General features: G+C 43.4%; 1 protein-coding gene across 2 annotated transcripts in view; it reads right to left on the minus strand.

Annotated features, from left to right (window-relative positions):
- Positions 1 to 25,746, minus strand: part of PPP1R13B (protein phosphatase 1 regulatory subunit 13B) — a 112,797-nt gene that overhangs the window by 30,415 nt on the left and 56,636 nt on the right. For both annotated transcript variants that reach the window (XM_006160065.3, XM_014592221.2), the window contains exon 4: positions 16,738 to 16,814. In XM_006160065.3, the coding sequence (XP_006160127.1) occupies positions 16,738 to 16,814 (77 nt within the window). The remainder of the gene's footprint in view (positions 1 to 16,737; positions 16,815 to 25,746) is intronic.

Raw genomic sequence — 25,746 nt, forward strand, 5'->3', positions numbered from 1 at the left:
TTTTCAATATAATTTTCAAGCTGGTGGTACAATAATCCAGGTATTAAAGACAGAAAATGAAGTTCTCAAGAGAAACTATTATAGACATTTAAGAAATAAACATAATATTTCACCCTAAACACTATTATGTTTTTACAGATTTTTTTATCTTTCTAATTGTAGTAAGAAGAAGTTCACATTCAATGTACAACATGTGCCAAAGTCAGAACTCCATCGAGGACTACAGCTGCGGCTACCCGGCTGCCCTAGGACAGCAGGACACCCCGTGTTAGACAGCCCACACAGTATCTGTTACGTTCACGACTGCAGTTCTTAGAAAACCATGCTACCTTTAGACAACTTTTTATCCTTGGGATAATGACTCCTCGTGTGTTCCAGAAACACACTAACCATGCTCACCAACCCTCTCAAGCCCACTCGGCTCCTAGTTAGAGAAGAGGCCCAGCCTGAAACCACTGCCTGCTTGGGAGAGCCCCTCACCGCGCGCTTGCTCTGAGTGTACATGGCAGGTGCCTGAGAGGGGCATCGGCACCCCAGGGGCCTCTGTCCCGTTTGCCCGCCTGCTTCCTCCACCTGCTTGCGGATACTCTCTTGTTTAGCCATTGTTACGCTACAGAGGCTCCCTTCCCCAATCCTTTAACTTGTTTGAGTGCAGTCCCCTGGAAGTTGAAAAATCACTGAAGAAAATGATGCAAAAGGAGGAACTCACACTTTAAAGTATTCCAAAGGATGAGTCCCTCCCATCTGCCTCTACCAACCACCCCTACTGTGACACTTTGCTGTTCTCCTTTCGGGGGTACAGCAAACTCATGTATCAACTCTACTTACATGTTGTTTACTACTTATATAAACGTGTCTTCATCGTCCATCATACATTCCCTATTTGTGAAAATGACTGGCAGGTCAACAGCCCGTTCATGTCTTCACCAGTCATCTACTATATTTGCGAAAACAATTTGGGACTCAAAAGTCCATCTTCAATTTTTTGTGGGCTATGTTGTTAGTTAGCTGTTGCTAAGCAACAGGTCACCCCTAAACAGAGTGGTTTAAAACAATCAACAAACATTATCACCCCCAGTTTCAGTGGGTTACAGGCATAGGGGTGGCTCAGCTGGGTGACTCTCTCCTAAAGACTCTCCTGAGGTAGAGTCAGATGCTGGCCATGGCTGCTGGCAGGAGCCTTGGTTCTCCCCACAGGGGAGCCTCTGCACAGAGCTCCTGAGAGCACTCATGCCAAGGTGGCCTGCTTCCCCACAGCGAGCCACGTAAGACAGTGTGCCAGGGAGGGTGCTACCTTTGTTATGGACTAGCCTTGGAATCACACAGCATCTTCGTTCATATTGTGTTGGTTAGAAACAAGTCACTGGGTCTGGAAGGGGAGAGAAACTGGGCTCCACCTTCTAAGGAGAGATGTGTCAAGGAACCTGCAGATGTTTTCCAACACCACCAAGGCCCCTGACTGTAAAACCTAATTGTGACTACATGGGCTTCAAGTCTACCCGTCTACTATTCACTTACAGGGGTTTAGTCACTATTTCCAACAGAACTGTTACAACTGGAGAATTACTGGGTTGTCAGAAAAGTCATGACATTTTTCTATGCAAAAATGCATCATGACTTTTTCGACAACCCAAGGAATATGCATATGTTTAAGGGAACTAGTTAAAGCAACCAATAGAAGCTTTAACTATAAATGGTGCTTTTCCCCTCAATGCCTAAAAAAACATTTCCTGTTAATCGATTAATAGAAAGGGCTAGTGGATTTTGCATGCAATTAAACACCTATTAGCAAATGGGTCACCTTCTGTGTCTCTAATTCTCTTATGCTGATTTTAATCATCAGCCTAACAAGTTTACCTTTGATTGTAATAGGCAAGAAAGTCACTGTGATATTATTTATAAAAAAAAAAATCTCCTGGGGAGTGTCTGCACTGAACAGAAGGAAGTGTAGGTGAAGGTCTGAGAAACCACTGCCCAGCTGGCCACCAGGGAGATGGCTGAGATGGACCCCAAGACCATGTGAGCCCTGATGTGAGATGAATTCCAGACCACGTCCAACCAGATCTGTGGAAGAACTGATGTGAGTAATCGCACTGATGATCTGGAGAAAAACATCACCAACCTCATAACATAGGCTGGGGTGGAAGAACCGGGAGGTGAAAACAAGAGACCTGCCATGCAGAGTTGGAGGCTGAAGAGCTGAAGGTTGCTAATAATTGGCGCTGAGCTCTGGAACACCGCGAGGAGACCAGTTGGCTTTCTGAGCTAACCACTATGTGTAGACAGGTTGTATGTTAGAAAGTGTGCATTCCTAACCACATACTATATAGTGAGTTTCAAGAGTGACTCCCCCCAGTGTCTTGAACATGTTATCTTCACATTTTGGGTCTTGGTCAGTTGTCCTATTAATTATTAAACACTACAAATTTGGCAGTTACCAAAAACAAAAACCTCCTAAGCACTCAAGTCTCATTGGGATCATGGGATAGGTGAACAGCTGACCTTGCTGGCTCCTTTTTGCTCTTGTTTTTATAGGGGACACAGCTTGCCCATCAGTGAGCCCAGTCACTCACCACTGGCCTCTCTCCCATCAAACTCCTCTCTTTCTTCGGAGCCTGGCTTCCTTCCTCAATCTCCCACTACTATGGGTGGCTCTAGCATTTTCCCAGAAACCTCAGCAGCATCATGGACTTGTGCCTACTCTGCCCTAAACCTAGCTGTCACTCAGTGCTCTTCATGGGACCCCTCACGTCTGCACTCACCTCTCCACTCCAGTAGCGACACCGCCCTGCATCCGTGTTTTGCTCACGTTCTTCCTGCTGTCTGTGAGGCCCTTCCTTAGCCCTGGTTTCCATTTATGTTTAGAGAATTGGCAGCAATGCTATCTGCTTCCTGAAGTTTCTTCCTGGTTTTCTAAGGAATCTCTTGTACAATTGTTCAGAATTTCAGGATGTTTACTCACTTTCAGAGATGGGAAGGACTGAGTATTTTCAGTTAATTTCTGAATTCTAGAGCGTCAACAATGAACATGTAGTGAAGGCCTGTTGCATGTTATATACACCTGAATTCACAGCTATCTTAGTTGATGCTTACAAAAACTCCGGTTTATTTTATGGGTAAGAGAGCCGGGTGACCTGCTTTCCCAAGCTTGTGTGGCAGGGCTTGGCTGAGATCTGCTGGTGGCAAGCAATGCTCTCCGCCCCGCAGCAGGCACTCCTCCCACAGTTCTCTCCTGGCAGCACAGCACGCCGTCTCCTAAGCAATGGCCAGGACTGTCAAAGGGTGGGAGCTCTGCAGAAACAGAAGGCTCAAGCGTGAATTATGAAAGTGCTGTTATTTTGTAGCTCATGGAGCCAGCCTATGGCTTAGAGGTGTAGGCGGCTGGATCCCACATGGCTGACCATGTATTTCGATTCCTAGACTGGGTGGCTTACAAAATTCGCTGGGCTTATGTATGTGCATGTCCAAAATTCTGAAAGGAGGGAGAAAAAGAGGAGAAGGGATTGAGATGTGACCATGCTTCAGGGGGAGGGGAGTGGTTCTCTCTTTCTCTTTCTCTCCCTGAGCACACGTGTTCTCTGGCAAATTTTTAAAAAATGGTGTTCAAATGTGTATTATATAGCCATTAGAAGAAATAAATTTCTCTCATTTGAATGTAAATGGGTGAGCCTGAAGGACATTATATAAAGTGAAATAAGTCAGGCACAGGAAGAGAAATACCATGTTTTCTCTCATGGAAAATGAAATAAAAACCAAAAAACCTCACAGAAGTGGAGCGATGAAGAATGACCACTGGAGACTGGGAAGGATGGGGACTGGAAAGTGGGAAATAGAGGTACGCTGATTAGTGGAAACAAAATCATGGATAGCTAAGACGAACGAAGTCGAGTGGTATAAAATACAGTGGGCTGAACAGAGCTAACAACTTCCTGTGTGTCTTGGAGTATCTAAAAAAGAGGATTTGGGGTCAGCCTGTGGCATAGTGGCTAAGGTGGCTGGGTCCCATATGGCCAGCCATTCGGTTCAAGTCCTAGGCCCAGAAGCTTGAAAAACATGCAGGGCATATGTACATGTATGCCCCAAATCCCAAAAGGAGAAAAAATAATTTTTTTCTGAAAGGAAAAATTTAGGAGAAGGGATTGTGGCATGACCATCCCCAGTGCCTTCTTGCTCTCGCTACCTCTCTCTGGTGAGCACACACAACCCCTGGCAAAATAAAAAAGAAAGAAAGCTAAAATCTTATTTAAAGAAATAAAGAAAAATGAGGAATTAGGATGTTCCCAATAAAAACTAATGACAAATGCTTGAGATGATCGCTCTACTAATCACCCTGATTTAATATCACACACTGGATTTTTGTACTGAAAAATCAAGTATGCCCACAAATATATATGTAATTATTATATGTTAAAAAAGATTCCAAAAAATGGTCAAATGTTATTATTTCACATGGTTCAACTTAAGAGGAAACAATTAATTCCCTTGGCCCTTGAAAAATATAAAATCCAAAGGTAACTTGATTCAAGAATTAAAAAAAAGAAATAAAGAGGATAATGAGAACTCTAGACAACTACTTTTTGGAAGATTATGAAAGATGACAAAACCTGCTCAGTGACACTTAAGTGCTTTGGAAGGAAGAAGGGTCATCGTTGCTCGTATTATTCCAGAGGAAGTCTACAAAAGCCTAACTCCATACCTGGCTTTCTTGTAACAACTTCATATAAGCAGCTATAAATGAACTGTAAGGAGGACCGAACTAATACTAATTTAAAACCATAGGTATAATCATTTTTCTTGAGAGATGGGTCTCATGGAATTTCTCTCCTGGGACAGTAACAATGTTCTCATATAAACTAAAGGTTTTTTTTTTCAGCTTTCTATAAAGAATGATCATTTTGTTAGCTGATAATAAATTCTGTTTATGTCTCAAGAAGTAACATTTCTTCTACACTGTATTTTGAAGATAACTGGATGCCTTTTGCGACTGTGTCATGGGAGCCTTGAAAATATATTTGCCAGTATGTTCTTGGACAGTCTCTCTGAGACTCACACGGATGTGACTCCACACAAAGCACAGCGACCACGATCTCAACAGGATCCTGACTCTTATCTCATTCCCACCCCACCTTATCACCCACCCTCTCCCCTACCCTGGACACAAAATTCTAGCACCAGGAGAGTCTTTCCAAAACACACCTTGCTTAAAATACTGCCAGCTTAAGTCTAAGCTCTTGGCACAGGGGAGTTGGCCCTCTCTCCCTGGTTGTTGCTCTAGGGCCGGCCCCCCAGCACCCCTCCTTCCTGTCCCACACTGCTCTGGGTGACAGCCATCTATTAATAGAACTCTCTCCTGCTATGGAGTTTCATGTCTCTTCCTCTGTATCTTTGCAGAAGCCTCTGATTCCTTCCTCTGGGAGACCTTTTCTGCTGTCCACCTCGATAAAGTGAATCAAGCTACACTTTACTATGTTGGTGCCTTGTCCTACCTTTCACACTGCTGTGACTTATTTGTTTATGCACTTATCACCAAAACACACTTTCTTTTCTGTAGACTATGAGAGGAGACTTCAAAGGTTCTCCACCAAACACCTTACTTTTATAATATCTTCGGTGTTTCTAAAATCAAAAGAAATTAGATAGAATTGCTTAATTCTTAAAAAAGAATTAAGAAATTCTAAGTCTGGGTGGAAGTCAGCTGAGTGTCACCTTAGTAAATCTCTATACTGTACCCATATTATACATCCTCCTATATATATTTTACAATTGCAAAGCAAGAAGTAGAATCAAGCCAAACCTGGTACCAGCAGATGGCGTAATGGTTATGTAACTGGACTTCCGTGCAGTTGACAACAGTTCAAGTCCCAGACCCAGTGGCTTAAACTCATACTGGGTGCATGTGTGCCCAAGATCCCAAGAGAATGGAGAAGAAGGGATTGCAGCATGACCATCCCCCCTGGGGGGTGATTTCTCGCTTTCTGTCTCTCTGTCTTTCCAGTGGATTGTACATGCCCTATAGCAAAAACCTCTCTGAAAAAAAAAAAAAAAATCAAGCCTAACTTTCAGTAATCTATCTTGGGAGACAGCAAGAGCAACATATGCAGAAAGAGAAATAATTAGTTCAGAAAATAAAATTGCTGTTTAGTGTGTTTAAAATATGAACATAAAGCTACCAAGAAAATCTGTGAAAAACACAGCTATAATTTTAAAAATTGGAAATTTTAACTCATTTTGAAACAACTTTATTGAGGTATGACTGACATAATAAACTGCATGCAGGTGTCTAGAGCTTACACTGTGACACATTCTTACTAAGTCATAAAACCATCACTACAAGCAAAAAATCCCCCCCCCCATATTTCCTCATGTCCTTTGGTAACCTGTTCCTTCCAACTCTTTGCATGCTTCTCCAGCTCTGAAGTTTGCAAGCAATCACTAAACTATCTTTTATTCTACAAATTAGCTCGTGTTTTCTAGAATTTTACATGAAAAATCATATAGTTACATACCCCATTAGCTCCTTTCTCCAGGCAAATGTACTCAGGCTCAGCCCCACTGCAGTGCACTCCTCTGTGCTGTGCAGTACTACTCCAGGTATGGACAGAGCATGGTCTGTCTGCTTATTCACCTGCTAATGTACATTCGAGGTGTTTCTAGATTGCGCTTCAACAGATCAAGCTGCTATAAACCTTCAGGTTTAGTTTACACAGACATGTGCTTTTGTTTCTCTTGGGTAGACAGGAGTAGAATTAATGGGTCACATAATATGTTTAAGTTATTTTTTTTAAATGTTATAGGTTTTTGCCATAGGGAGTATACACTCACCAGAGAGAGACAGTGAAAAGGAAAGTGAGAAATTACCCCAAGTAGGGATGGTCATTCCGCAATCCCTCCTTCTTCATTTTCCTGCTGGGATTTTAGGCATGCATGCGCATTCGCCTGGCATGAATTTCAAGCCCTGAATTTCCAGGACTTGAACGATGGTCAGCCATGTACGAGTCCAGTGCCCCAACTACCATGCCACCTGCTGACCCCAGTATGTTTAAGTTTTAAATACACTGCCCAGATTATATGCCATTTTACCTTCCCACTAGCAATGCCTAAGAGTTTCAATTTCTCCCTTCATCACCACTTGTTATGATTAGTCTTTTCTTTTGAAAATTTTTGCTATAGGACATAAATGGTTGCCAGAGAGGAAAAGAGAGGGAGCCCCTCCTAGTGGGTATGACTAAGCCACACAATCCTTTCTCACCCATTCTCCTCTTGGGATTTTCTGGGCACACATACACTTGAGCACCTGGCATGTTTTCAAGTCACGGGTCTAAGATTAGAACCACACAGTCAGTTAAGTGGTAGTTAATTCAGTGCCTTAACCACCACCTGGTTGGCCCCAAGAGAGAGAAAGAGAAAGAGGGAGAAAAAGCATCCCCTATGGAGGACACTCATGTCCCAGTCCCCTCTCCTTCACGTCTCCTTCCTGTCAGGAGCCTGGGCTCCCAACACATGCCTGGTATTTTTCTCAGGCTGCCGGGCCTGGGACTTGAACCACAAAGTCAGCTCTGGGGAATCCAGTCATCCTAACCACTACACCATCAGCTGGCCTATGTTAGACATTCTAATAGATTTATAGTACTTCCCTGTAGTTTTAATTTGTATCTTCCTAAAGACTAATGAAATTCACCTTCCCATTAACTTACTTAACTTTCACATATCTTCTTTGGTGAAGCATCTGTTCAGTATTTTGTCCTTTTCTCTTTTTTTAGGATTTTTAAAAAAAATTGATAATAGGGTATGTGCACTTGCCAGAGAGAAAGAAAGAGAAAGAGAGAGAGAGTGTGTGTATGTGAGAAATCAACCCCGGGAGATGGCCATGCCACAATCCTTTCTCCTCCATTCTCCTCTTGGAATTATGGGCATGCATGCACACATGCCCAGTGTGTTTTTCAAGCCACAGGTCCAGGACTTGAACTGCGCATTCAGCCATGTGGGCCCAGCTGCCTTAACCACTATGCCACCTAGCTGCCCCTGTTCTTTTCTTTCAAAAAGCATTGTTTTCTTTTCCTTTTTTTGGAGATGTTTTTTGCTATAGAGTACATGCACTCGCCAGAAAGACAGAGACACAGAGAGACAGAAAGCTAGAAATCACCCCCCAGGGGAGATGGCCACGCTGCCATCCCTCCTCCTCCATTCCCCTCTTGGGATCTTGGGCACGCACGCACACACGCCCGGCATGAGTTTAAGCCATAGGGTCTGGGACTTGAACCACAGTCTACTTACATGGGAGTCCAGCAACATAGCCATTACACCAACTGCTGGTCCCCCAAAATAGTATTGTTTTCTTATTGTTGGGTTTTAAGAGTTCTTTATTCTGGACACAAGTCTTTTATCAGTTGCATGATTTCTAAGTATGCGTTACCAGACTATGTTTTATCTTTCCATAATAATATTAAAAACACACTACATGTGCTAAACAGCCAGAAAGAGCTGAAGAAGAGTTCATTTACTGAAAGACTTAAGAAAATAACTAGAACACAGTACAAAAAGACAAAGAAACAGAAAATATTTTTAAAACATTAAGAGGCAGGAAGAATAAAATGAAAGATGAGTATCTAATCAGTTTCAAAAAAAAATAAAGAAAAGGAAAAAGAAAATAGAAGGCCAGAACCATAACCTAGCATTTTATGTGGCTAGTCATGCCATTCAATTTCCCACCCCGGTGGCTTGGGAAACATGCTGGGCATGTGTATGTGAATGCCCGCACCCCAACAGAGTGAAGAAATGGAGGAAGGACTGCTGCATAACCATGCCCCATGGAGGGTGGGGGTCCTTTCTCCCTCCCCCTCTTTCTGCTTCCCTGGTAAGCACATATGCCCTCTGGCAATAAAAAAAAAGGGCAAGAAAAGAAAAGAAAATGGGACCAGCAGTTGGCATAATGGCTATGCTGCTGGACTCTCATGAAGTCGACTGCGGTTCAAGTCCCGGACCCAGTGGATTAAACTCACCCCAGGCACGTGTGTGTGCATGCCCAAGATCATGAGAGGAGAAGGGACTGCAGTGTGTCCATCCCCCCTGGGGGGTGATTTCTTGCTTTCTGTCTCTCTGGCAAGTGTACATGCCCTATAGCAAAATCCTCTCCAAAAGAAAAAAAAAACAGAAAAGAAAACAGAAAGAATGCAAAAGATGGGACCAGTAGATGGCATAATAGTTACATGGCTGGACCCCCACATAGTCCGCTATGGTTTAAAACTTATACCGGACGCATGTGCATGCATGCCCAAAATCCCAAGGGGAGAATGGAGAATGGATTGCAGTGTGGCCATCACTCTGGGGAGGTAATTTCTTGTTTTCCTCTCTCTCTGTCTCTCTGACAAGCACACATCATGCTCTATAGCAAAAATCTTGCTCTAAAAAATAAAAAAAGAATGCAAAAGATGAAATACCTGTAGAGATAATAGTATAGCCTTTTCTAGATTTGTTGATAAATGCTAATTTTCAGAATCAGTAAATTCAATGAAGCTCAACAAAGACATCAAAATCCACATCTAGTTCTGTTCAAAATGGATGATAATTCAATCCAACTTTCATTGAATTGTCAAACTCCACTAAAAATATAAGCCACTAAAACAGAAGGACACACTGCAAGCTGGACCACTGGCCTTGGGAACTTACTGAGTATGCAGAATAAAGTGGGAACTGATGCTGATTTTTTTTGGACAGGTTTTTGCTATAGGGCGTGTGCGCTCGCCATACAGACAGAGACAGAGAGACAGAAAGCGAGAAATCACCTCCCAGGGGGGATAGTCACGCCGCAATCCCTTCTCCTCCATTCTCCTCTCGGGATCTTGGGCACGCACGCACATGTGCTCAGTGTGAGTTCTAAGCCACCGGGTCTAGGACGCAAATCGCGGTCGCCTACGTGGGAATCCAGCGACATAGCCATTATGCTAACTGCTGGTTCCCACTGATGCTGATTTTAAAGTCTAGCTGGCTGAAAATAGGAAAGCGGGCCTCCAGGACACCTAGGCAGGCTGTATCTCTCCCCGTCCTCTCACTGCACAGAATCACAGCCAGAAGTGCAACCATCTGCTGAGTCCCATGGGTCTGCCTACCAAGTCGTGGGGCGGGTGGTCTCAGAACCCCAACAGAGGCATATACAACGAGAAGAAAATCAATTACCTTTTGCAGTAAACAGTCAAACCAGCACATACATTAACCTGACTTGGATTTGCAATTTTCAAAGAGAAGAACTTCCAGGGCCTCTTGCCTTAGAAACTACCAATAGGCATGAATCACACTGACTCAGCACCCCATACCCCTCTTCTAACCCATGCTCCCTCTTTGTCCCAGCTGCTGCTTGATCTGCTCTTCGCCATCTCACAGCAAGGCACAGTGCAGCAAGCCATCATTCTAGTACAATGAAAACACTGGGCAGGTAGTTTTCTAACATCTCGTTAGCTGAGATATGCATGTAAATTGCTTTATACACAATTAAGAGCTTTACAAGGTGACGTATGAGCCTTGAGAGGCAGGTGTGTATGCTATAGAACAGCGACACCTTTGATATGAGGCTGTCAGCCCTAGCTACTCCTCTAGACTAGGTCTCGCACCTTCCTCTAATTACAAGTTCACAGGAAGGCTACAAACACACTTTTAATTTTGGCTTTAAGTTTCAATTTGCTGATCTTTTTATTTCTTTTTTGGAGAGGTTTTTGCTATAGGGCACATGAGCTCACCAGAAAGAGAGACAGAAAGCAATACATCCCCCCCTGGGGGGATGGCCACACTGCAATCCCTTCTCCTCCATTCTCCTCCCAGGATCTTGGGCATGCATGCACACGTGCCCAGCCTGAGTTTAAGCCACCAGGTCTGGCACTTGAACTGCGGTCAACTCCATGGGAGTTCAGCAACATAGCCATTACGTGAACTCTGGTCCCTCAGTTTGCTGATCTTAAACTGTATACATTATCTCTATGTTAACCAGAAACAACTTCATCAAGGAGCAAAACATCACACACCTGTCACATCAAAACTGACCTACCCACTTTACCAAATCATTAGAATCCTCCCCTCCTGAGTCCCTTACATATATCATACACACACACCCCACCTCAACACCACCTGCTCAATATAGTTGTTTTATCTTCCCTGAAGGCCAAGTCATGGTAAACCATAGAACCAAAATCTTTTGAGGACAAGTAAGTTCTAAGGGCTTACTACACTGTGTGCCCATAATCTGGAGGTTCGCAAGTGGCAGGATAACATAGCCACACGGGGATTGGTCTAGGCACTGCCCCTGATTTACTGAATCAAAATGTCTTCTTCTATTTTAAAAAAGGACAATCTTGCTTTTAATCATGTTCTAGAATGAGTTTTGAAAAATACTGTCCCAGCAGAAGATGCAAGGGTGTGTAAAAGAATGTTTCTAGAAAATACCAAAGGGGCCAATGTAACCCCAGCTTGGCAGTCTGCTGCTCCACACCCAGGGCCGGCAGGCTGCTTCCTTCAGCTGACTTTAGGAATGCCACAGTGCTCCAGTTATCCAGGTGTCTGCTGAAGCGCTCCCTGTCAGCTTGTGAGTCTGGGATGTCTTTTCAGGATCCTTTCCATCTGATGCTTCTTTTGCATCTTCTTGAAGGCCCCCTAGGCTGGAGTCCACTTGTCTGGGCTGCATGGCTTCTCATTCTTTCTGCTCATTCCTATCGCCTCCAAGAGTTTCGTTTTGTCTTTATCCTTTTTCTTCTTCCACTTGGCCACACCAAGTTCTGTGACACTTTATTATTTTTTTTTAAGAGACATTTTTGTTGTAGGGCACATGAGCTCACTGGAGAAAGAGACAGAAAGCAAGAAATCACCCCCAAGGGGGATGGCTACACCACAATCTGTTCTCCGCCATTCTCCTCTCAGGATCTTGGACACGCATGCACATGCACCTGGCATGAGTTTTAAGCTGCCGGGCCTGGGACTCAAACTGCAGTTTACTACATGGGAGTCCAGTGACATAACCACTATACCATCTGCTGGTCCCACTCTGTGACATTATTTATTTATTTATTTATTTATTATGATCATTATTATTTTTAAAAGAATTATTTATTTAATTTCATTTATTATCATTATTTTCAAATCTGCTGCAGAACACATGCTCTCATCAGAGAGAGATAGAGAGCAATAAAGAAAGCAAGCCACCAGGTTCAGGAATTGAACTTCAGTTGACCATGTAGGAGTCTAGTACCTCAACCACTATGCCACCTGCTGGCCCCTTATTATTATTTTTAAGAGAGATTTTTGCTATAGGGCATGTGCACACATCAGAGAGACAGAAAGCAACAAATCACTCCTCGGGGGAATGGCCATGCCACAATCCCTTCTCCATTCTCCTCTCAGGATCTTGGGCGTGTGCACACATATGTGCTCCTGACATGGGTTTTAAGCCACCACGTCTGGGACTTGAACTGCAGTCAACTACATGGGAATCCAGCAATGCAACCATTATACCATCTGCTGGCCCTGCAATAACATTTTTTAGCTTCAGGGGTTCCCTTCTGGACCTGCTCATAGCCCACTATGACACCTATACTATGACACTAAGTAGACTGCCCCCAAATTTCTTTTATTTTTTTAATTGCCAGAGGGTGTGTACCCTCGCTGGGCAAAAAGGGGCTATAATGGGGTATGGTCACACTGAGCTCTCTTCTACTCCAACTCCCTGTCCTGTCAGGATTTGTGGCACACGTGTGCCAGATGTGCTTTTCAAGTCACTGGCACCAGGCTTCAAACTGTGGTCAGCCACGTGGGCTCCAGCTCCCTTAACCACTAGGCGATGGGGCTGGCCCATGAACCAAAATTTCTACCAATGGAGTCTGTGCCCCCCCCCTTTTTTTTTAAGTTTCCTGACATAGGGCACACACACTTGCAAGAAAGAGACGGAGAGGGGTAAAGTGTGAAATCACCACAGGGGATGGCCACACTGCAATCCCTTCTCCGTTCTCCTCTTGGGATTTTGAGCACTCACACATGCCCAGTGTGATTTTGAAGCTGCCAGAGCCAAGACTCAAACTGTAATTGGCCATGTAGGAATCCAGCGCCTTAACCACCACTCCACCTGCTGGCCCCTGTGTCTCTGTTTCTTAAAACTTCCTAAAGCAGATATACTGGGAGGAACTATACAGATACTCTAGACTTAGAGTCAACAACTATGTTAAAAGGCAGGAGAAGAGGATTTCTATAATGATCTTTGGAATTGAAGTCTAAGTTTTTTTTGTTTTTGTTTCTGGTTTTTTTTTTTTTTTTTTTTTTTTTAAAGGGTTTTTTTTTGGGTTTTTTTTTTTTTTAAGAGGTTTTTGCTTAGGGTGCATGCTCTTACCAGAGAGACAGAGACAGTGAGAGGGAAAGTGAGAAATCATCTCTCAGGGAGGATGGCCACAGTCCTCCATTTTCCTCCCGGGATCTTGGCCATGCATGCACATGCGCCTGGTTTGAGTTTTAAGGACTTGAACAGCAGTCAGCCTGTGGGAGTCCAATGACATAATCACCATGCCATCTGCTGGCTCCATGGAGTATAATGTTTTTTAAAGAGTAGTGTTGGGGCCAGCAGGTGGCATAGTGGCTAAGGACGCTGGACTCCCACATGCCCAACCGTGGTTCGAGCCCTTAGCAGCTTGCTTTCTCACTTTCTCTCTCTCTGTCTCTCTTACTCGCTCTGTCCCTCTCTGGTCAAATTGAAAAAAAAATAAAAAAGTAAAAAAATAAAATTAAATAAAATAATTCCTAAAAAAGAGAGTAGTGATGGTGGTGGGGGACCCTGTGGCCTAGTGATTAAAGGAGTCAGATTCCACATGGATGACTGTGGTTTGTATCTTGGCCCTGGCAGCTCGAAAAACACACTGGGCACACATGCATGCATGTCTAAAGTTGTGCCGGAATCGAGAGATGAAGAGGCTTGGCAAGACCATGCCCACTGGAGAGCACTCCAACAGGGTCTTGGTCCTGCAATCTACCCTGGCCTTCAGCTAGCTCTGGACCACAGGCAAGTGTGTGCCTTGTATACTAGGGAATGACTTTTATAATATGTGTTTGTGTATTATATACGTGTGTGTGTGTGTATTTTAAAGAGGTTTTTGCCATGGGGCATGTGCATTCGCCAGAGACAGACAGAATCAGTGAGAGGAAAAGTGAGAAATCACCTCCCAGGGGGATGGCCATGCCACAATCCCTTCTCCATTCTCCTCTTGGGACCTTGGGCACACATACATACATGCCTAGTGTAAGTTTCAAGTCACTGAGTCCGGAACTTGAACTGCAGTCAGCCACATGGGAGTCCAATGATGTTAACCATTATGTCATCTGCTGGCCCCACCTCATGACTTCTCTGACAACCCAATATTTCTCTCTGAGTGGTACAAGGATTACACGAAAACCAAAGAAAATGAGGCCAGCAGATGATGTAGTGGTTATGTTGCTGGATTCCCACCTGGCTGACTGTGGTTGGAGTCCCAGATCCAGTGGCTTGAAATTCACACTGGGTACATGTGCATGCCCAAGATCCCAGGAGGAGAATGGGGCAGAAGGGATTGTGGTGTGGCCATACCCCCGGGGAGGGAGATTTCTCACTTTCCTTCCCACTGTCTCTCTCTCTCTGGTGAGTGCATATACCCTAAGGCAAAAAAACCCTAAAAACAAACAAACACACACACATGCGCGCGCACACACACACACACACACACACACACACACACTCACACAAACTCTTAAAAAAAAAACAGCAGTGGACAGTATCTAAAAAAATCTAAAACAATGAAACTATAAAATGATTTCCAACTTTATAATCAACCTATAGACAAAGCATAAAAGGCTGAACTATAGCTAGAGAATAGTACACAAATACTGTCAACCCTAAAAGTCTGATGTAGCTGAATGAGTTGGAGTAAGAGACAGGAAAATGGAGGAAAATGGAGGAGACTAATATCCTCATTTTACAAAAAAGGAGGTCTTAGGGATAGGACCTAGCCTAAATATGGAATTCATTTGTTACCTATGCACACAACCTGGAAGTAATTGTAGACAGTATTCTGACTGCAACTTACCACATGAGGTCAGGGGTGTAATTTTCCACTTGTAGTACTACATCTGCTCTTAGCAAGTTTTGGATTTTGGATGCTCAGGTTAGTAATGCTCCACTTGGGGACCAGGAGAGGCATAGTGGCTATGTTGCTGGACTCCCTTGCAGTTGACCACAGTTCGAGTCCCAGACCCAGTGGCTTAAACTCACACCGGGTGCGTGTGCATGCGTGCCCAAGATCCCGAGAGGAGAATGGAGGAGAAAGGACTGCGGCGTGGCCATCCTGCCTGGGGGGTGATTTCTCGCTTTCTGGCTCTCTGTCGCTCTCTTTCTGGCGAGCACACATGCCCTACAGCAAAAACCTCTCCAAAAAAAAAAAAAAAGAAAAAGAAATGCTCAACCTGTGCTAACATTCCCAGAAGAGAAGAGCCCTTCCATATTCTTCCTCACCTGTAATCAATGTCTGTCCTGTTCACCAACTCCACGCCATAGTGATACAGGAAATTACAAAGACGTCAACCCACCACCCACTTTGTCTTTCACAATCTGACAGATGAAGACATTAACACTGAAGGTACAACGCAAGTCTGCTCAGCTCTTAGTCTAGAGGCCAAACCCACCGACTTCCACAGGCATGAGCCATTGTCACAGGCACAGGCACAGAACTCTCGACACCAGGACAGCACTGGGCAGCAGCACAGAAAGGGCAAATGGAGGGCATTCCATATAGTTCATGGACCTCACGGTGCACTGATAAAACCCATATAGTTATGACCCACATGAAGTTATAAAGAAGTTTATATTTCTTTTAAGCCTGAAACAGCTAATAAAACCGACTATTTCTAGGTCCAATCAAAGTAGCACACAGAGGCTGAGCCTGTGGCGGAGGCCCCACTTAAATGCTGACATGGTGGCACATGCCTGTAGCCCAAGCTACACAGGAGGCCACGGCCGAAGGATCACAAGCTGTGGCAAGACCCTGTTTGAGAAAGCCAGGCATGGTGGTGTGTGCCAGTGGTCCCTGCTACTCAGGAAGTGGTAGGATAATGACACAGCAGGATCCTGTCTAAAACACACACATACACTTTGAAATTTTTTATCCCTCAAATAAACTTATTTACTTATTTATTTATTTGGAGAGGTTTTTGCTATACGGCACATGCACTCGCCAGAAAGAGAGACAGAAAGCGAGAAATCAACCCCCAGCAGGGATGGTCATGCCACAATCCCTTCTCCTCCATTCTCCTCTTGGGATCTTGGGCACACACACACACACACGCCAGGCGCTAGTTTAAGCTGCTGGGTCCGGGACAAACCGCAGTCGACTACATGGGAGTCCAGTGACATTACGCCAACGGCTGGTCCCCCAAATAAACTTCTTAAAAAAGTTTATTTTTTTCCTTTATGAAAGCAAGAGAGAGGGATATAAACACCCTAAACAGGATCCTACACCATGACCCTAGCCTTCCTACCCAGCCAGGGTCACAAGTGTGTGAGTGCATGCCTGCTCTGTACAGGCTAACCAGGAACCAAACCTGATCCTTCCATATGGCTTCCAGCAATGTGGAGCAATGTATGCAACTATGTTACATGGCTAGGCCCAAAAGAATTCTTTAAAAATAAAAATTATAATCCAAGCCCATTAGTCAATGTAAAAATTCATTTAATTCACAATTACTTACCCCATTTTCAGTGCGTTTTTCTCCAGCTACATTTATTACATTTCTCTGAGTTCTTTGCTCTTGGGTCTGACGGCTACCTACAGAAATAAAAGGACCAAACTTACTAAAAGACATATTAGAAAAAATGATACTCTCTCATGTCTTCATTTAATTTGAGTATTTATAAAAAACAAGGCTGAGAAATGCAAATTAGTACACTTAAAAATATTTTATAACTTATCTTTTATATATATAAAAATGGAAAGTTTTCTTTTTACATTGTATCTCATAATCTTTTTTTTTTCCCCCGGAGAGGTTTTTTTGCTATAGGGCACATGTGCTCACCAGAAAGACAGAGACAGAGACAGAAAGCGAGAAATCACCCCCCAGGGGGATGGCCACGCCGCAATCCCTTCTCCTCCATTCTCCTCTCAGGATCTTGGGCACACATGCACATGTGCCTGGCGTGAGTTTATAATACCGGGCCCGGGACTCAAACTGTGATCGACTACATGGGAGTCCAGTGATATAACCATTTCGCTAACAGCTGATCCCATAATCATTTTTTTTTTAAGAGAGCAATTTTTGCTCTAGGGTGTGTGCACTCACTGGACAGACAGAGAGAGACATAGAGACAGAAAGCGAGAAATCACCCCCCAGGGGGATGGCCACGCCGCAATCCCTTCTCCTCCATTCTCCTCCCGAGACTTTGGGAATGCATGCACATGCACCCAGCGTGAGTTCAGGCCAACAGGTCTGGGACTCGAACCACGGTCGGCTACATGAGAGGTCAGTGATGTAACCATTATGCCATTTGCTGATCGTTGTATCTTAGAATCTTAAAATTGACTTGTTATCAAAAGGCTTTAACACTTAAAAATAGTGACTGTGGTAAATTTTATGTTATGTGTATTTTACCACAATCGAAAATAAATATTTTTTCAAAAAGGCTTTTTTAGAAAAACAACTATTTGGGGCTGGCAGGTGGCATGGTGGTTGGGGGCGCTGGACTCCCACATGGCCAACCACAGTTCGAGTCTCAGACCTGGTGGCTTGCTTTCTCACTTCCTCTCTCTCTCTCTGTCTCTCTCTGATCAAACTTGAAAATAATAATAATGATGATAATAATAAAGTTAAATAACATAATTATTTAACAAAAGAACTATTTATTTTAATTTTATTTATTCATTCATTTATTTTAATTTGACCAGAGAGAGAGAGAAAGTGAGAGAGCAAGCCACCAGGTCCAGGACTTGAACCATGGTCACTCGTGAAGAGTGTCCAGCACCTTAACCACCATGCTACCCGCTGGTCCCCCCAAAAAGGTTTTTATGTTTTATGACTAAAATAGAACTTATTACCCAGCAATTAAAAAAAATAGATGCAAGACATTGATCTTCACTAATAGAGTTAAAACTGAGATGGAATACCATTTCAAACTTGGCAGTTTTACAAATTTCTCTGTTCCATAAAAATTAAAATGTCAGTGGGCCAACCCAGCAGGTGGCATAGTGGTTATGTCACTGGACTACCATGGCCAGCAGTAGTTTGAGTCCCAGACCTGGTGGCTTGAAAATCTGGCTTTATAGGATGCCTAAAGTTAGACTTGTGTTCATGGAAATGTATATATCAGCTGTGTTTGCTATGAAAATATTTAGATTAATTAAGATCTTTAGTAATTTGATAAAAAAATGGGGGGGGACAGTATAGAAAGTAAACATAGATACCAGAGACAGTGTGGGAAGAGAGTAGGAGATGGCAGAGGGTAAGAGATAGGGAATTAAGGATGGGGGGAAAAAAGCAAAACATACAGGAAACAAGAAAAGGAAAATTATTTGTTGACAATAACATGTATGTTGATGTGCTTGATTGAGACAATATACAGTGTACTCTGGATGGAAAACCTCATTTTGTATGCTGTAATGATGTACAGTGAATGAACGTAAACAAATAAATTTAAATTAAAAAAAAAAAAAAGAAAAGAAAATCAGGCAGTGGGCATGTTCCTAAGTGCCCAAGATCCCAGGAGAAGGAAGGAGCAGAAATTACTTCCTTACAGAGATGGAGCTGGGAGAGGATGGCGTGCAAGAGACACAGGATGTGACGCCTCCTCTGTCTGGTCCCTCTCTGAAGTGGCTTTTTTTCCCTTTGGAGAGGTTTTTGCTACAGGGCACGTGCACTCGCCAGAAAGACAGAGAGAGACAGAGAGACAGAAAGCGAGAAATCACCCCCCAGTGGGGAGAGCCACGCTGCAAGCTTTGCCAAAGACTCAATGATCAATTATGATGCCTCTACGGATCAACGTCTGGTCAAAGATTTGGGCAGCCTAAATAGGACTTTGTGAAATGAGGTAAAGATTGCAGAGCAGACTTTATCATCTTGAACCTTGAAGATAAACTGAGATTTGGATATAATATCTAATATGATGTTTGTGCCCTTATTAAATACATTACCAAATATTTACTCTGGTGTATATGAACATTTCTTGAAACATAAGAATTCACAACACAAGTATGTTAGAAATCTCTACTACTTGGGCGCCTTCTCATACTAAAAACACATGTTAAAACATAAGATTTTTCTTTCATTATTATTCCTATTTCTAAAATAATCCTGAACAAACGGAAAGACTCAGCTTCTCCCACCCCCAGATACGGTTTCCCTAGCAGTGTACCTGCAGTGCAGGCAGCAGAGAGTATGCCTGGGAAGAGGGCAGTGTAAACCCACCTCTCCTTCCCTTCTACTCTTACTCTGTTTTAGACTCTCCAGCTATTTTGTCCATTTAACTCAAACTTCTGTGTGTCCTGTATCTTCTAAGTCCAACGCTCCCTGATTAAGCACATGATACATTTAGTATGTACTTAAAATTCTTGTGTTTGGTACCAGCAGATGGCACAGTGGTTACATCACTGGACTCCCACGTAGTTAACCGCTGTTCAAGTCTTGGACCCAGAGGCTTCAAACTCACGTTGGGCGCATGTGTGTAAACACCCAAAATCCTGAGAGGAGAATGGAGAAGGGATTGTAATGTCGCCCTCTCTCTGGGGGGTGATTTCTCACTTTCTGTCTCTCTATGGTGAGTGCACATACCCTATAGCAAAAATCTCTCTTCAAAAAAACAAAAACAAAAACAAAACAAAAACAAAAAATTCACACTGGGCATGTGTGTGCAGCTCAAGATCCTGAGAGGAGAATGGAAAAGAAGGGATTGATTTCTTGCTTTGTCTCTCTGGCAAATCCATGTGCCCTCATAGCAAGAATCTCTCTTTTAAAAAAAAGAAATCCAGGACCATCAGTTGACATAATGATTATGTTGCTGGACTCCCATGTAGTTGACCATGGTTCAAGTCCTGGACCTGGTGGCTTAAATTCATGCTGGGTGTGTGTGCATGCATGCCCAAGATCCCTTAGAAGAGAATGGAGGAGAAGGGACTGTGGTGTGGCCATCCTCCCTGGGGGGATGATTTCTCGCTTTCTGTCTCTCTGTCTCTCTCTGTCTTTCTGGTGAGTGCACGCACCTCTCAAAAAAAAAAATCCTCCTGTTTAAAAATAGGAGTCTATCACTGAACAGAGACATGACTGTATTATATTACATATAGTAGTGTAAAGAATCACTAGTGAAGAGGAGGAACATGATTAAAAAATAAAAAAATTACTGTCTGTGGCTCAGTCACAGTGGCCCACACTGCTCCACAGGGCTGGGATCATATGGAAGACCTAGGTTTTATTTCCAGTCAAACTTAAAGGCCAGGTATGATGGCAGGTGCTTAGAATCCCAGTAACTCAGGAGGCTGAGGCACAAGGGCCGCAACACAGTGAGACCACGTCTACAAAGTACGAAGCAAGGAGCTTTGTAAAATGGATTTATTTACATTCAGTCAAAACACAGCTATTTGGGGGAACCAGCAGTTAGCGTAATGGCTATGTCGCTGGACTCCCACGTAGTCACCCGCGGTTCAAGTCCTGACAGCTTAAACACGCCGGGCACGTGTGCGTGTGTGCCCAAGATCCCGAGAGGAGAATGGAGGAGAAGGGGTTGCGGGGTGGCCATCCCCCCTGGGGGGGGATTTCTCGCTTTCTGTCTCTCTGTCTTTCTCTGTCTGTCTGGCGAGCACACGCGCCCTATAGCAAAAACCTCTCAAAAAAAAAAAAAAAACCAAAAAACACAGCTATTTGGGGGAACCAGCAGTTAGCGTGATGGCTATGTCGCTGGACTCCCACGTAGTCAACCGCGGTTCAAGTCCTGACAGCTTAAACACGCCGGGCACGTGTGCGTGCGTGCCCAAGATCCCAAGAGGAGAATGGAGGAGAAGGGATTGCGGGGTGGCCATCCCCCCTGGGGGGTGATTTCTCGCTTTCTGTCTCTCTGTCTCTCTGTCTCTCTCTCTCTGTCTGGCTAGCGCACACGCCCTATAACAAAAACCTCTCCAAAAAAAAAAAAAAACCACACAGCTATTCCACATTATACTGACCACCTTTCCTGTGTTTCAGTTTTTAATTACTGCATTTGTGTGGACTTTGATGTAAAGAATGTATTAAACATACTGGCAATTTGGAGGACTTTTGCCACTCTAGCAGAAAATGTAGTCTTAGCTAAGTACAATTGATTGTTAAAGCAAATGTACTAACATTTTAAAATTTTTCTTAAAATTTATGAAAAATACATTTAAAAATTTTTAATTTAAAATTAAAAAGAAAGTTTTATAGTACATTTTACACTGTCTATACATGTAGAGCCAAAGGAATATACAAAAAGTCAAGGAAGGCATTGAATATTAATATTTATTTTGTTGCATATTTATTTTTTTAAAGTACTGCATAAAATGATTGAGAATTAACACTGAAGCCTTGATGAATGATGTAATGGTTACGTTGCTGGACTCCCACGTAGTTGACTGTGGTTCAAGACACTGACCCGGCAGCTTAAAACTCATGCTAGGCATGTGTGTGTGGATGTCTGCCAGCCTACGTTACATAAAAAAAAAATAAATAAATAAAAGTATATTTTTAATTTAGAAATTATTTATTTAATTATATTTGCTATTATTATTATTATTTTTATTTTTAATTTGACCAGAGAGAGACAGAGAGAGAAGGAAAGGGAAAGTGAGAAAACAAGCTGCGAGTCCAGGACTTGAATCATTTCGGCCATGTGGAAGTCCAGTGCCTTAACCACCACTTCACCTGCCAGTTCCTTGAATTAAAAAAAAAATGTTGGAACCAGCAGTTAGCGTAATGGCTGTGTCGCTGGACTCCCACGTAGTCGACAGCGGTTCGCGTCCTGGACCAGGTGGCTTAAAACTCACGCCGGGCATGTGTGTGTGAGTGCCCAAGATCCCGAGAGGAGAATGGAGGAGGGATTGCGGCGTGGCCATCCCTGCCAGGGGGGTGATTTCTCGCTTTCTGTCTCTCTGTCTGGCGAGCGCACGTGCCCTATAGTGAAAAACCTCTCAAAAAAAAAAAAAAAGGAAAGAAAAAAAAAGTCAAAATGGTAAAACTTAAACTAGAAAAATTCTCTGTATGTCCTGGTGTTTTTTTTTTTAAGCAAAATAAAATGTGATGCAAAATTCTGTAGCAAGGGGACCAGCAGCTGGTATAATGGCTATGTTGCTAGACTCCCATGAAATCAACTGCAGTTCGAGTCATAGACGCAGTGGCTTAAACCCATGCTGGACACGTGTGTGTGTGTGCCCAAGATCCCGAGAGGAGAATGGAGGAGAAGGGAATGCGGCGTGGCCATCCCCCCCTGGGGGGTGATTTCTCAATTTCTGTCTCTCTGTCTCTGTTTTTCTGGTGAGTGCATGTGTCCTATAGCAAAAATCTCTTAAAAAAAAAAAATTCTATAACAAGTGACTCTGAGGTAATGTATATTAACATCTTTGATGTGCTGTAGGCCTGGCCCCTACCTAATCCCATCCAACTTTCACATGATGCTACTAAGAGGATTATCATACACAGGATCTGCTTTATTGGTCCACAATACGTCTTCAAAGGGTCATAAACTTAAAGTTTAAAAGCAACACATCTTTTTCTTCCATTTCTTTCCCATTACTTTCAAAAGTTGAAGAAAATTCCTCTTACGTAATAAGCACTGTTTCACCTTAAACCACGCACTAAGCGTGTGTTATCAACCCGACAGTAAAATTGGTTCTGAGGGGGTAAAACGGCCTTACTCTCTATATAAAGCAAAGATACATAACACATTGTATGTGGTGGGGAAAGAATGGGGACAAAGACAGAATATCCAAGAAAGGTAATAATGCAAGAAGAGATTATGAAACCTATGGCATCTCTTAGTCTAGAGAGTAAAGTCAATTCTTGGTTACTCTTAGTATCTTTAAGGAACAAGTTATTCAGGTTAATTTAATATTCTTCAATTGTTATTCCCCCTTTTTTTTTTCTAGAGCGAATTTTGCTTTAGGGGGCGTGCACTTGCTGGAAAGACAGAGACAGAGACAGAAAGTGAGAAATCACTCCCAGGGCAGATGGCCATGCTGCAATCCCTTCTCCTCCATTCTCCTCTCAGGATCTTGGGCACGCACATACACGCGCTTGGCCTGAGTTTAAGCCGCCGGGTCCAGAACTCGAACCACAGTGGACTATGTGGTAGGCCAGTGACGTAACCATTATGCCATCTGCTGGTTCCCAACTGATACCTCTTCCAAATAACCAACTAACTGTAAATTAAAACACTATAAACACACGTCAAAATCATACCAAGTTTCACTTAGTCTTTGATGGTGAAGGAGAAACTTGATCGCCTTTTGTTTTAGAGTCAGAGAACAACGAGTAATGAACTAACATGTGGTGGGCACGTACTAGCACCAGGTACCCACAGCACTGACCCTCACCACTATCCTGTGGTGCAGATGAGGAAGTGAAGGCACAGGGCAGTGAAGTAATCACCAGGTCCCACCCCAAGAACACAGCTGGTCCAGCACTGGGCCCTAACTCCACCCACCCACCAACTCCCAGGTCATGGCTCATGCTCTGCCACTTGCCTGGTCGGATGATGTTATGAGTTAATTTGCTGCTCCAAGCCTCTGCTTCCCTATGTGCGGGAGTAAGTGTCCTCTATACTCCTCTCCCTCTTTGTAATAAAGGATTCTTACCTTTTTACTTGAGACTTGTCTTTTACTTCTCTTTGTTACACCTTGTAGTTCTACACACAGTACACACTCAAATGCAATCCCCTTTGCCTATCATCAACTGGTGACGACGCCTTGCTGTCCATGAAGGATGGGAAACAGGGCCCTAACTCTGTCTCCTCAGACTGCCAGCTGGAGAGTCCAGCTGCTGTGGGGCAGCAGTAATGCTAGTGCCTGCAGTGCTGGAACCAGGTGGCAACCACAGCTGGGATCCTGGGTCAGCCTGAGAAACACGCCATGTGCATGTGTGGACAGCTGGGTACTGAAGAGTGAGAACTGGAAGAGGGGGTCATGGTGTGACAAGACTCCATCTTTCTCTCTACCTCTTTCATGCATATGTACATTTTTTATCGCACACACACACACAATGTACACACATACAAACAAGCTGGAGAGAGGTCAATGAACAAAAGCAATTTAAACATAATACCCTAATAAAAGTTACATGTGTGTGGTTTTTCCTCTCTATTCTCATAATATATTACTGCATCATGCAGTCCTTGTTGATAGCAGGTGACTGAAACAGTGGAAAGCAAAACCACATATAAAGCAGGGACTATTGTTTATGAAACTGGTAACTTTGTTGGCCTGGGGAAGGGAATAGGATGACAACATCATAGAGGAGAGAGAGTTGTTAATTGTATACCTTTTCTCCTTTTGAATCTTGTATATATGCTGCTTTTTAAAAAACGTTTTGTTATAATTGTTCTATTTTATTATTGTTATTACTCTTTTACTTAATTTTTAAATTAAGCTTTACCATAGCTATAGGAAAAAATATACCATCAATATACGTAAGGTTCAGTACAGTCCAGTTTCCGGCATCCACTGGAGACTGTAAACATATCCCCATGGAGAACGGAGGACTACTGTAAGTCCTTCAAAGACACTCTACTTATACATACCCAAACAAATACATACATGTGGTTACCCCGCTGCCACTTCTACACAGAAGGTGGCACAGCATGCACCACTTCCTGCCACGCCTCCCTCAATCACCATGCTAGAGCTGTATGTAGATGGCCTGGGTGGAGGCAGAGTTCCTCTTATTTGGGGTGGTGGGCCATTCCACTGTGTGGAAGGACCATAATTTAGCCGTGGAAGCCATGTAGGTTGTTCCTACGGCAACAGTGACAGTGTATATATTCACCTTGCACATGTCCATGCACACAGGGCTTTAGGATGAAGCCAGAACTGGATTGCTGGGTAAAAGAAAGGTCTTATACTTTATAAATTTAACAGCTATTGCCAAGCTGTCCTCTACAGAAGCTGCCAAGTGAAACAGTGCCACCGAAGAGTACCTGGTTCCCAACAGCCTTGTCAGCACTGTTATTAGATGTTCTCATCTTTGCCTATGTCTCGGTGTAGTTATTAGGGCTAAGGTTCAAACCACAGTGGCCATGTGGGGTCTGGTTCCCTAAGCACAGGGCTTAACTGCTGCACTGTGGGGGCAGCCCACTGTTTTGTTTTGTTTTTGTTTTTTCCTTTAGCAATTTTTAGGAGCTCTTTACACGTAACTTTAGCCATATGAGCCATAAATACCATTTTCTAGTTCATAATCTGCTTTCTGATTTTGCTTAGGATAGTTACTGACAACTAGTCTGTTTTGTTTTTGTTTTAGATAACTCAATTAATTAATTCACCAGTCTTGGCTTTTATGGTTTAGTATTACGCTTTAAAAAGGTCTTGTTGGGCCGGCCCCACAGCACAGTGGTTAAGGGAGCAGGATCCTACATGTTCAACCATAGTTTGAATACCAGGTCTGGCAACTTGAAAAATACACCAGGCATGTGGGTATGCACATGCCAAAAATCTGACAGGAAGAAAGGATGAAGGAGAAAAGACTGTGCCATGCCCAAACCCCACCAAGGGGTGCTTTCTC

Source organism: Tupaia chinensis, unplaced genomic scaffold, assembly GCF_000334495.1.
Source record: "Tupaia chinensis unplaced genomic scaffold, TupChi_1.0 Scaffold000671_2, whole genome shotgun sequence".
Taxonomy (NCBI): domain Eukaryota; kingdom Metazoa; phylum Chordata; class Mammalia; order Scandentia; family Tupaiidae; genus Tupaia; species Tupaia belangeri.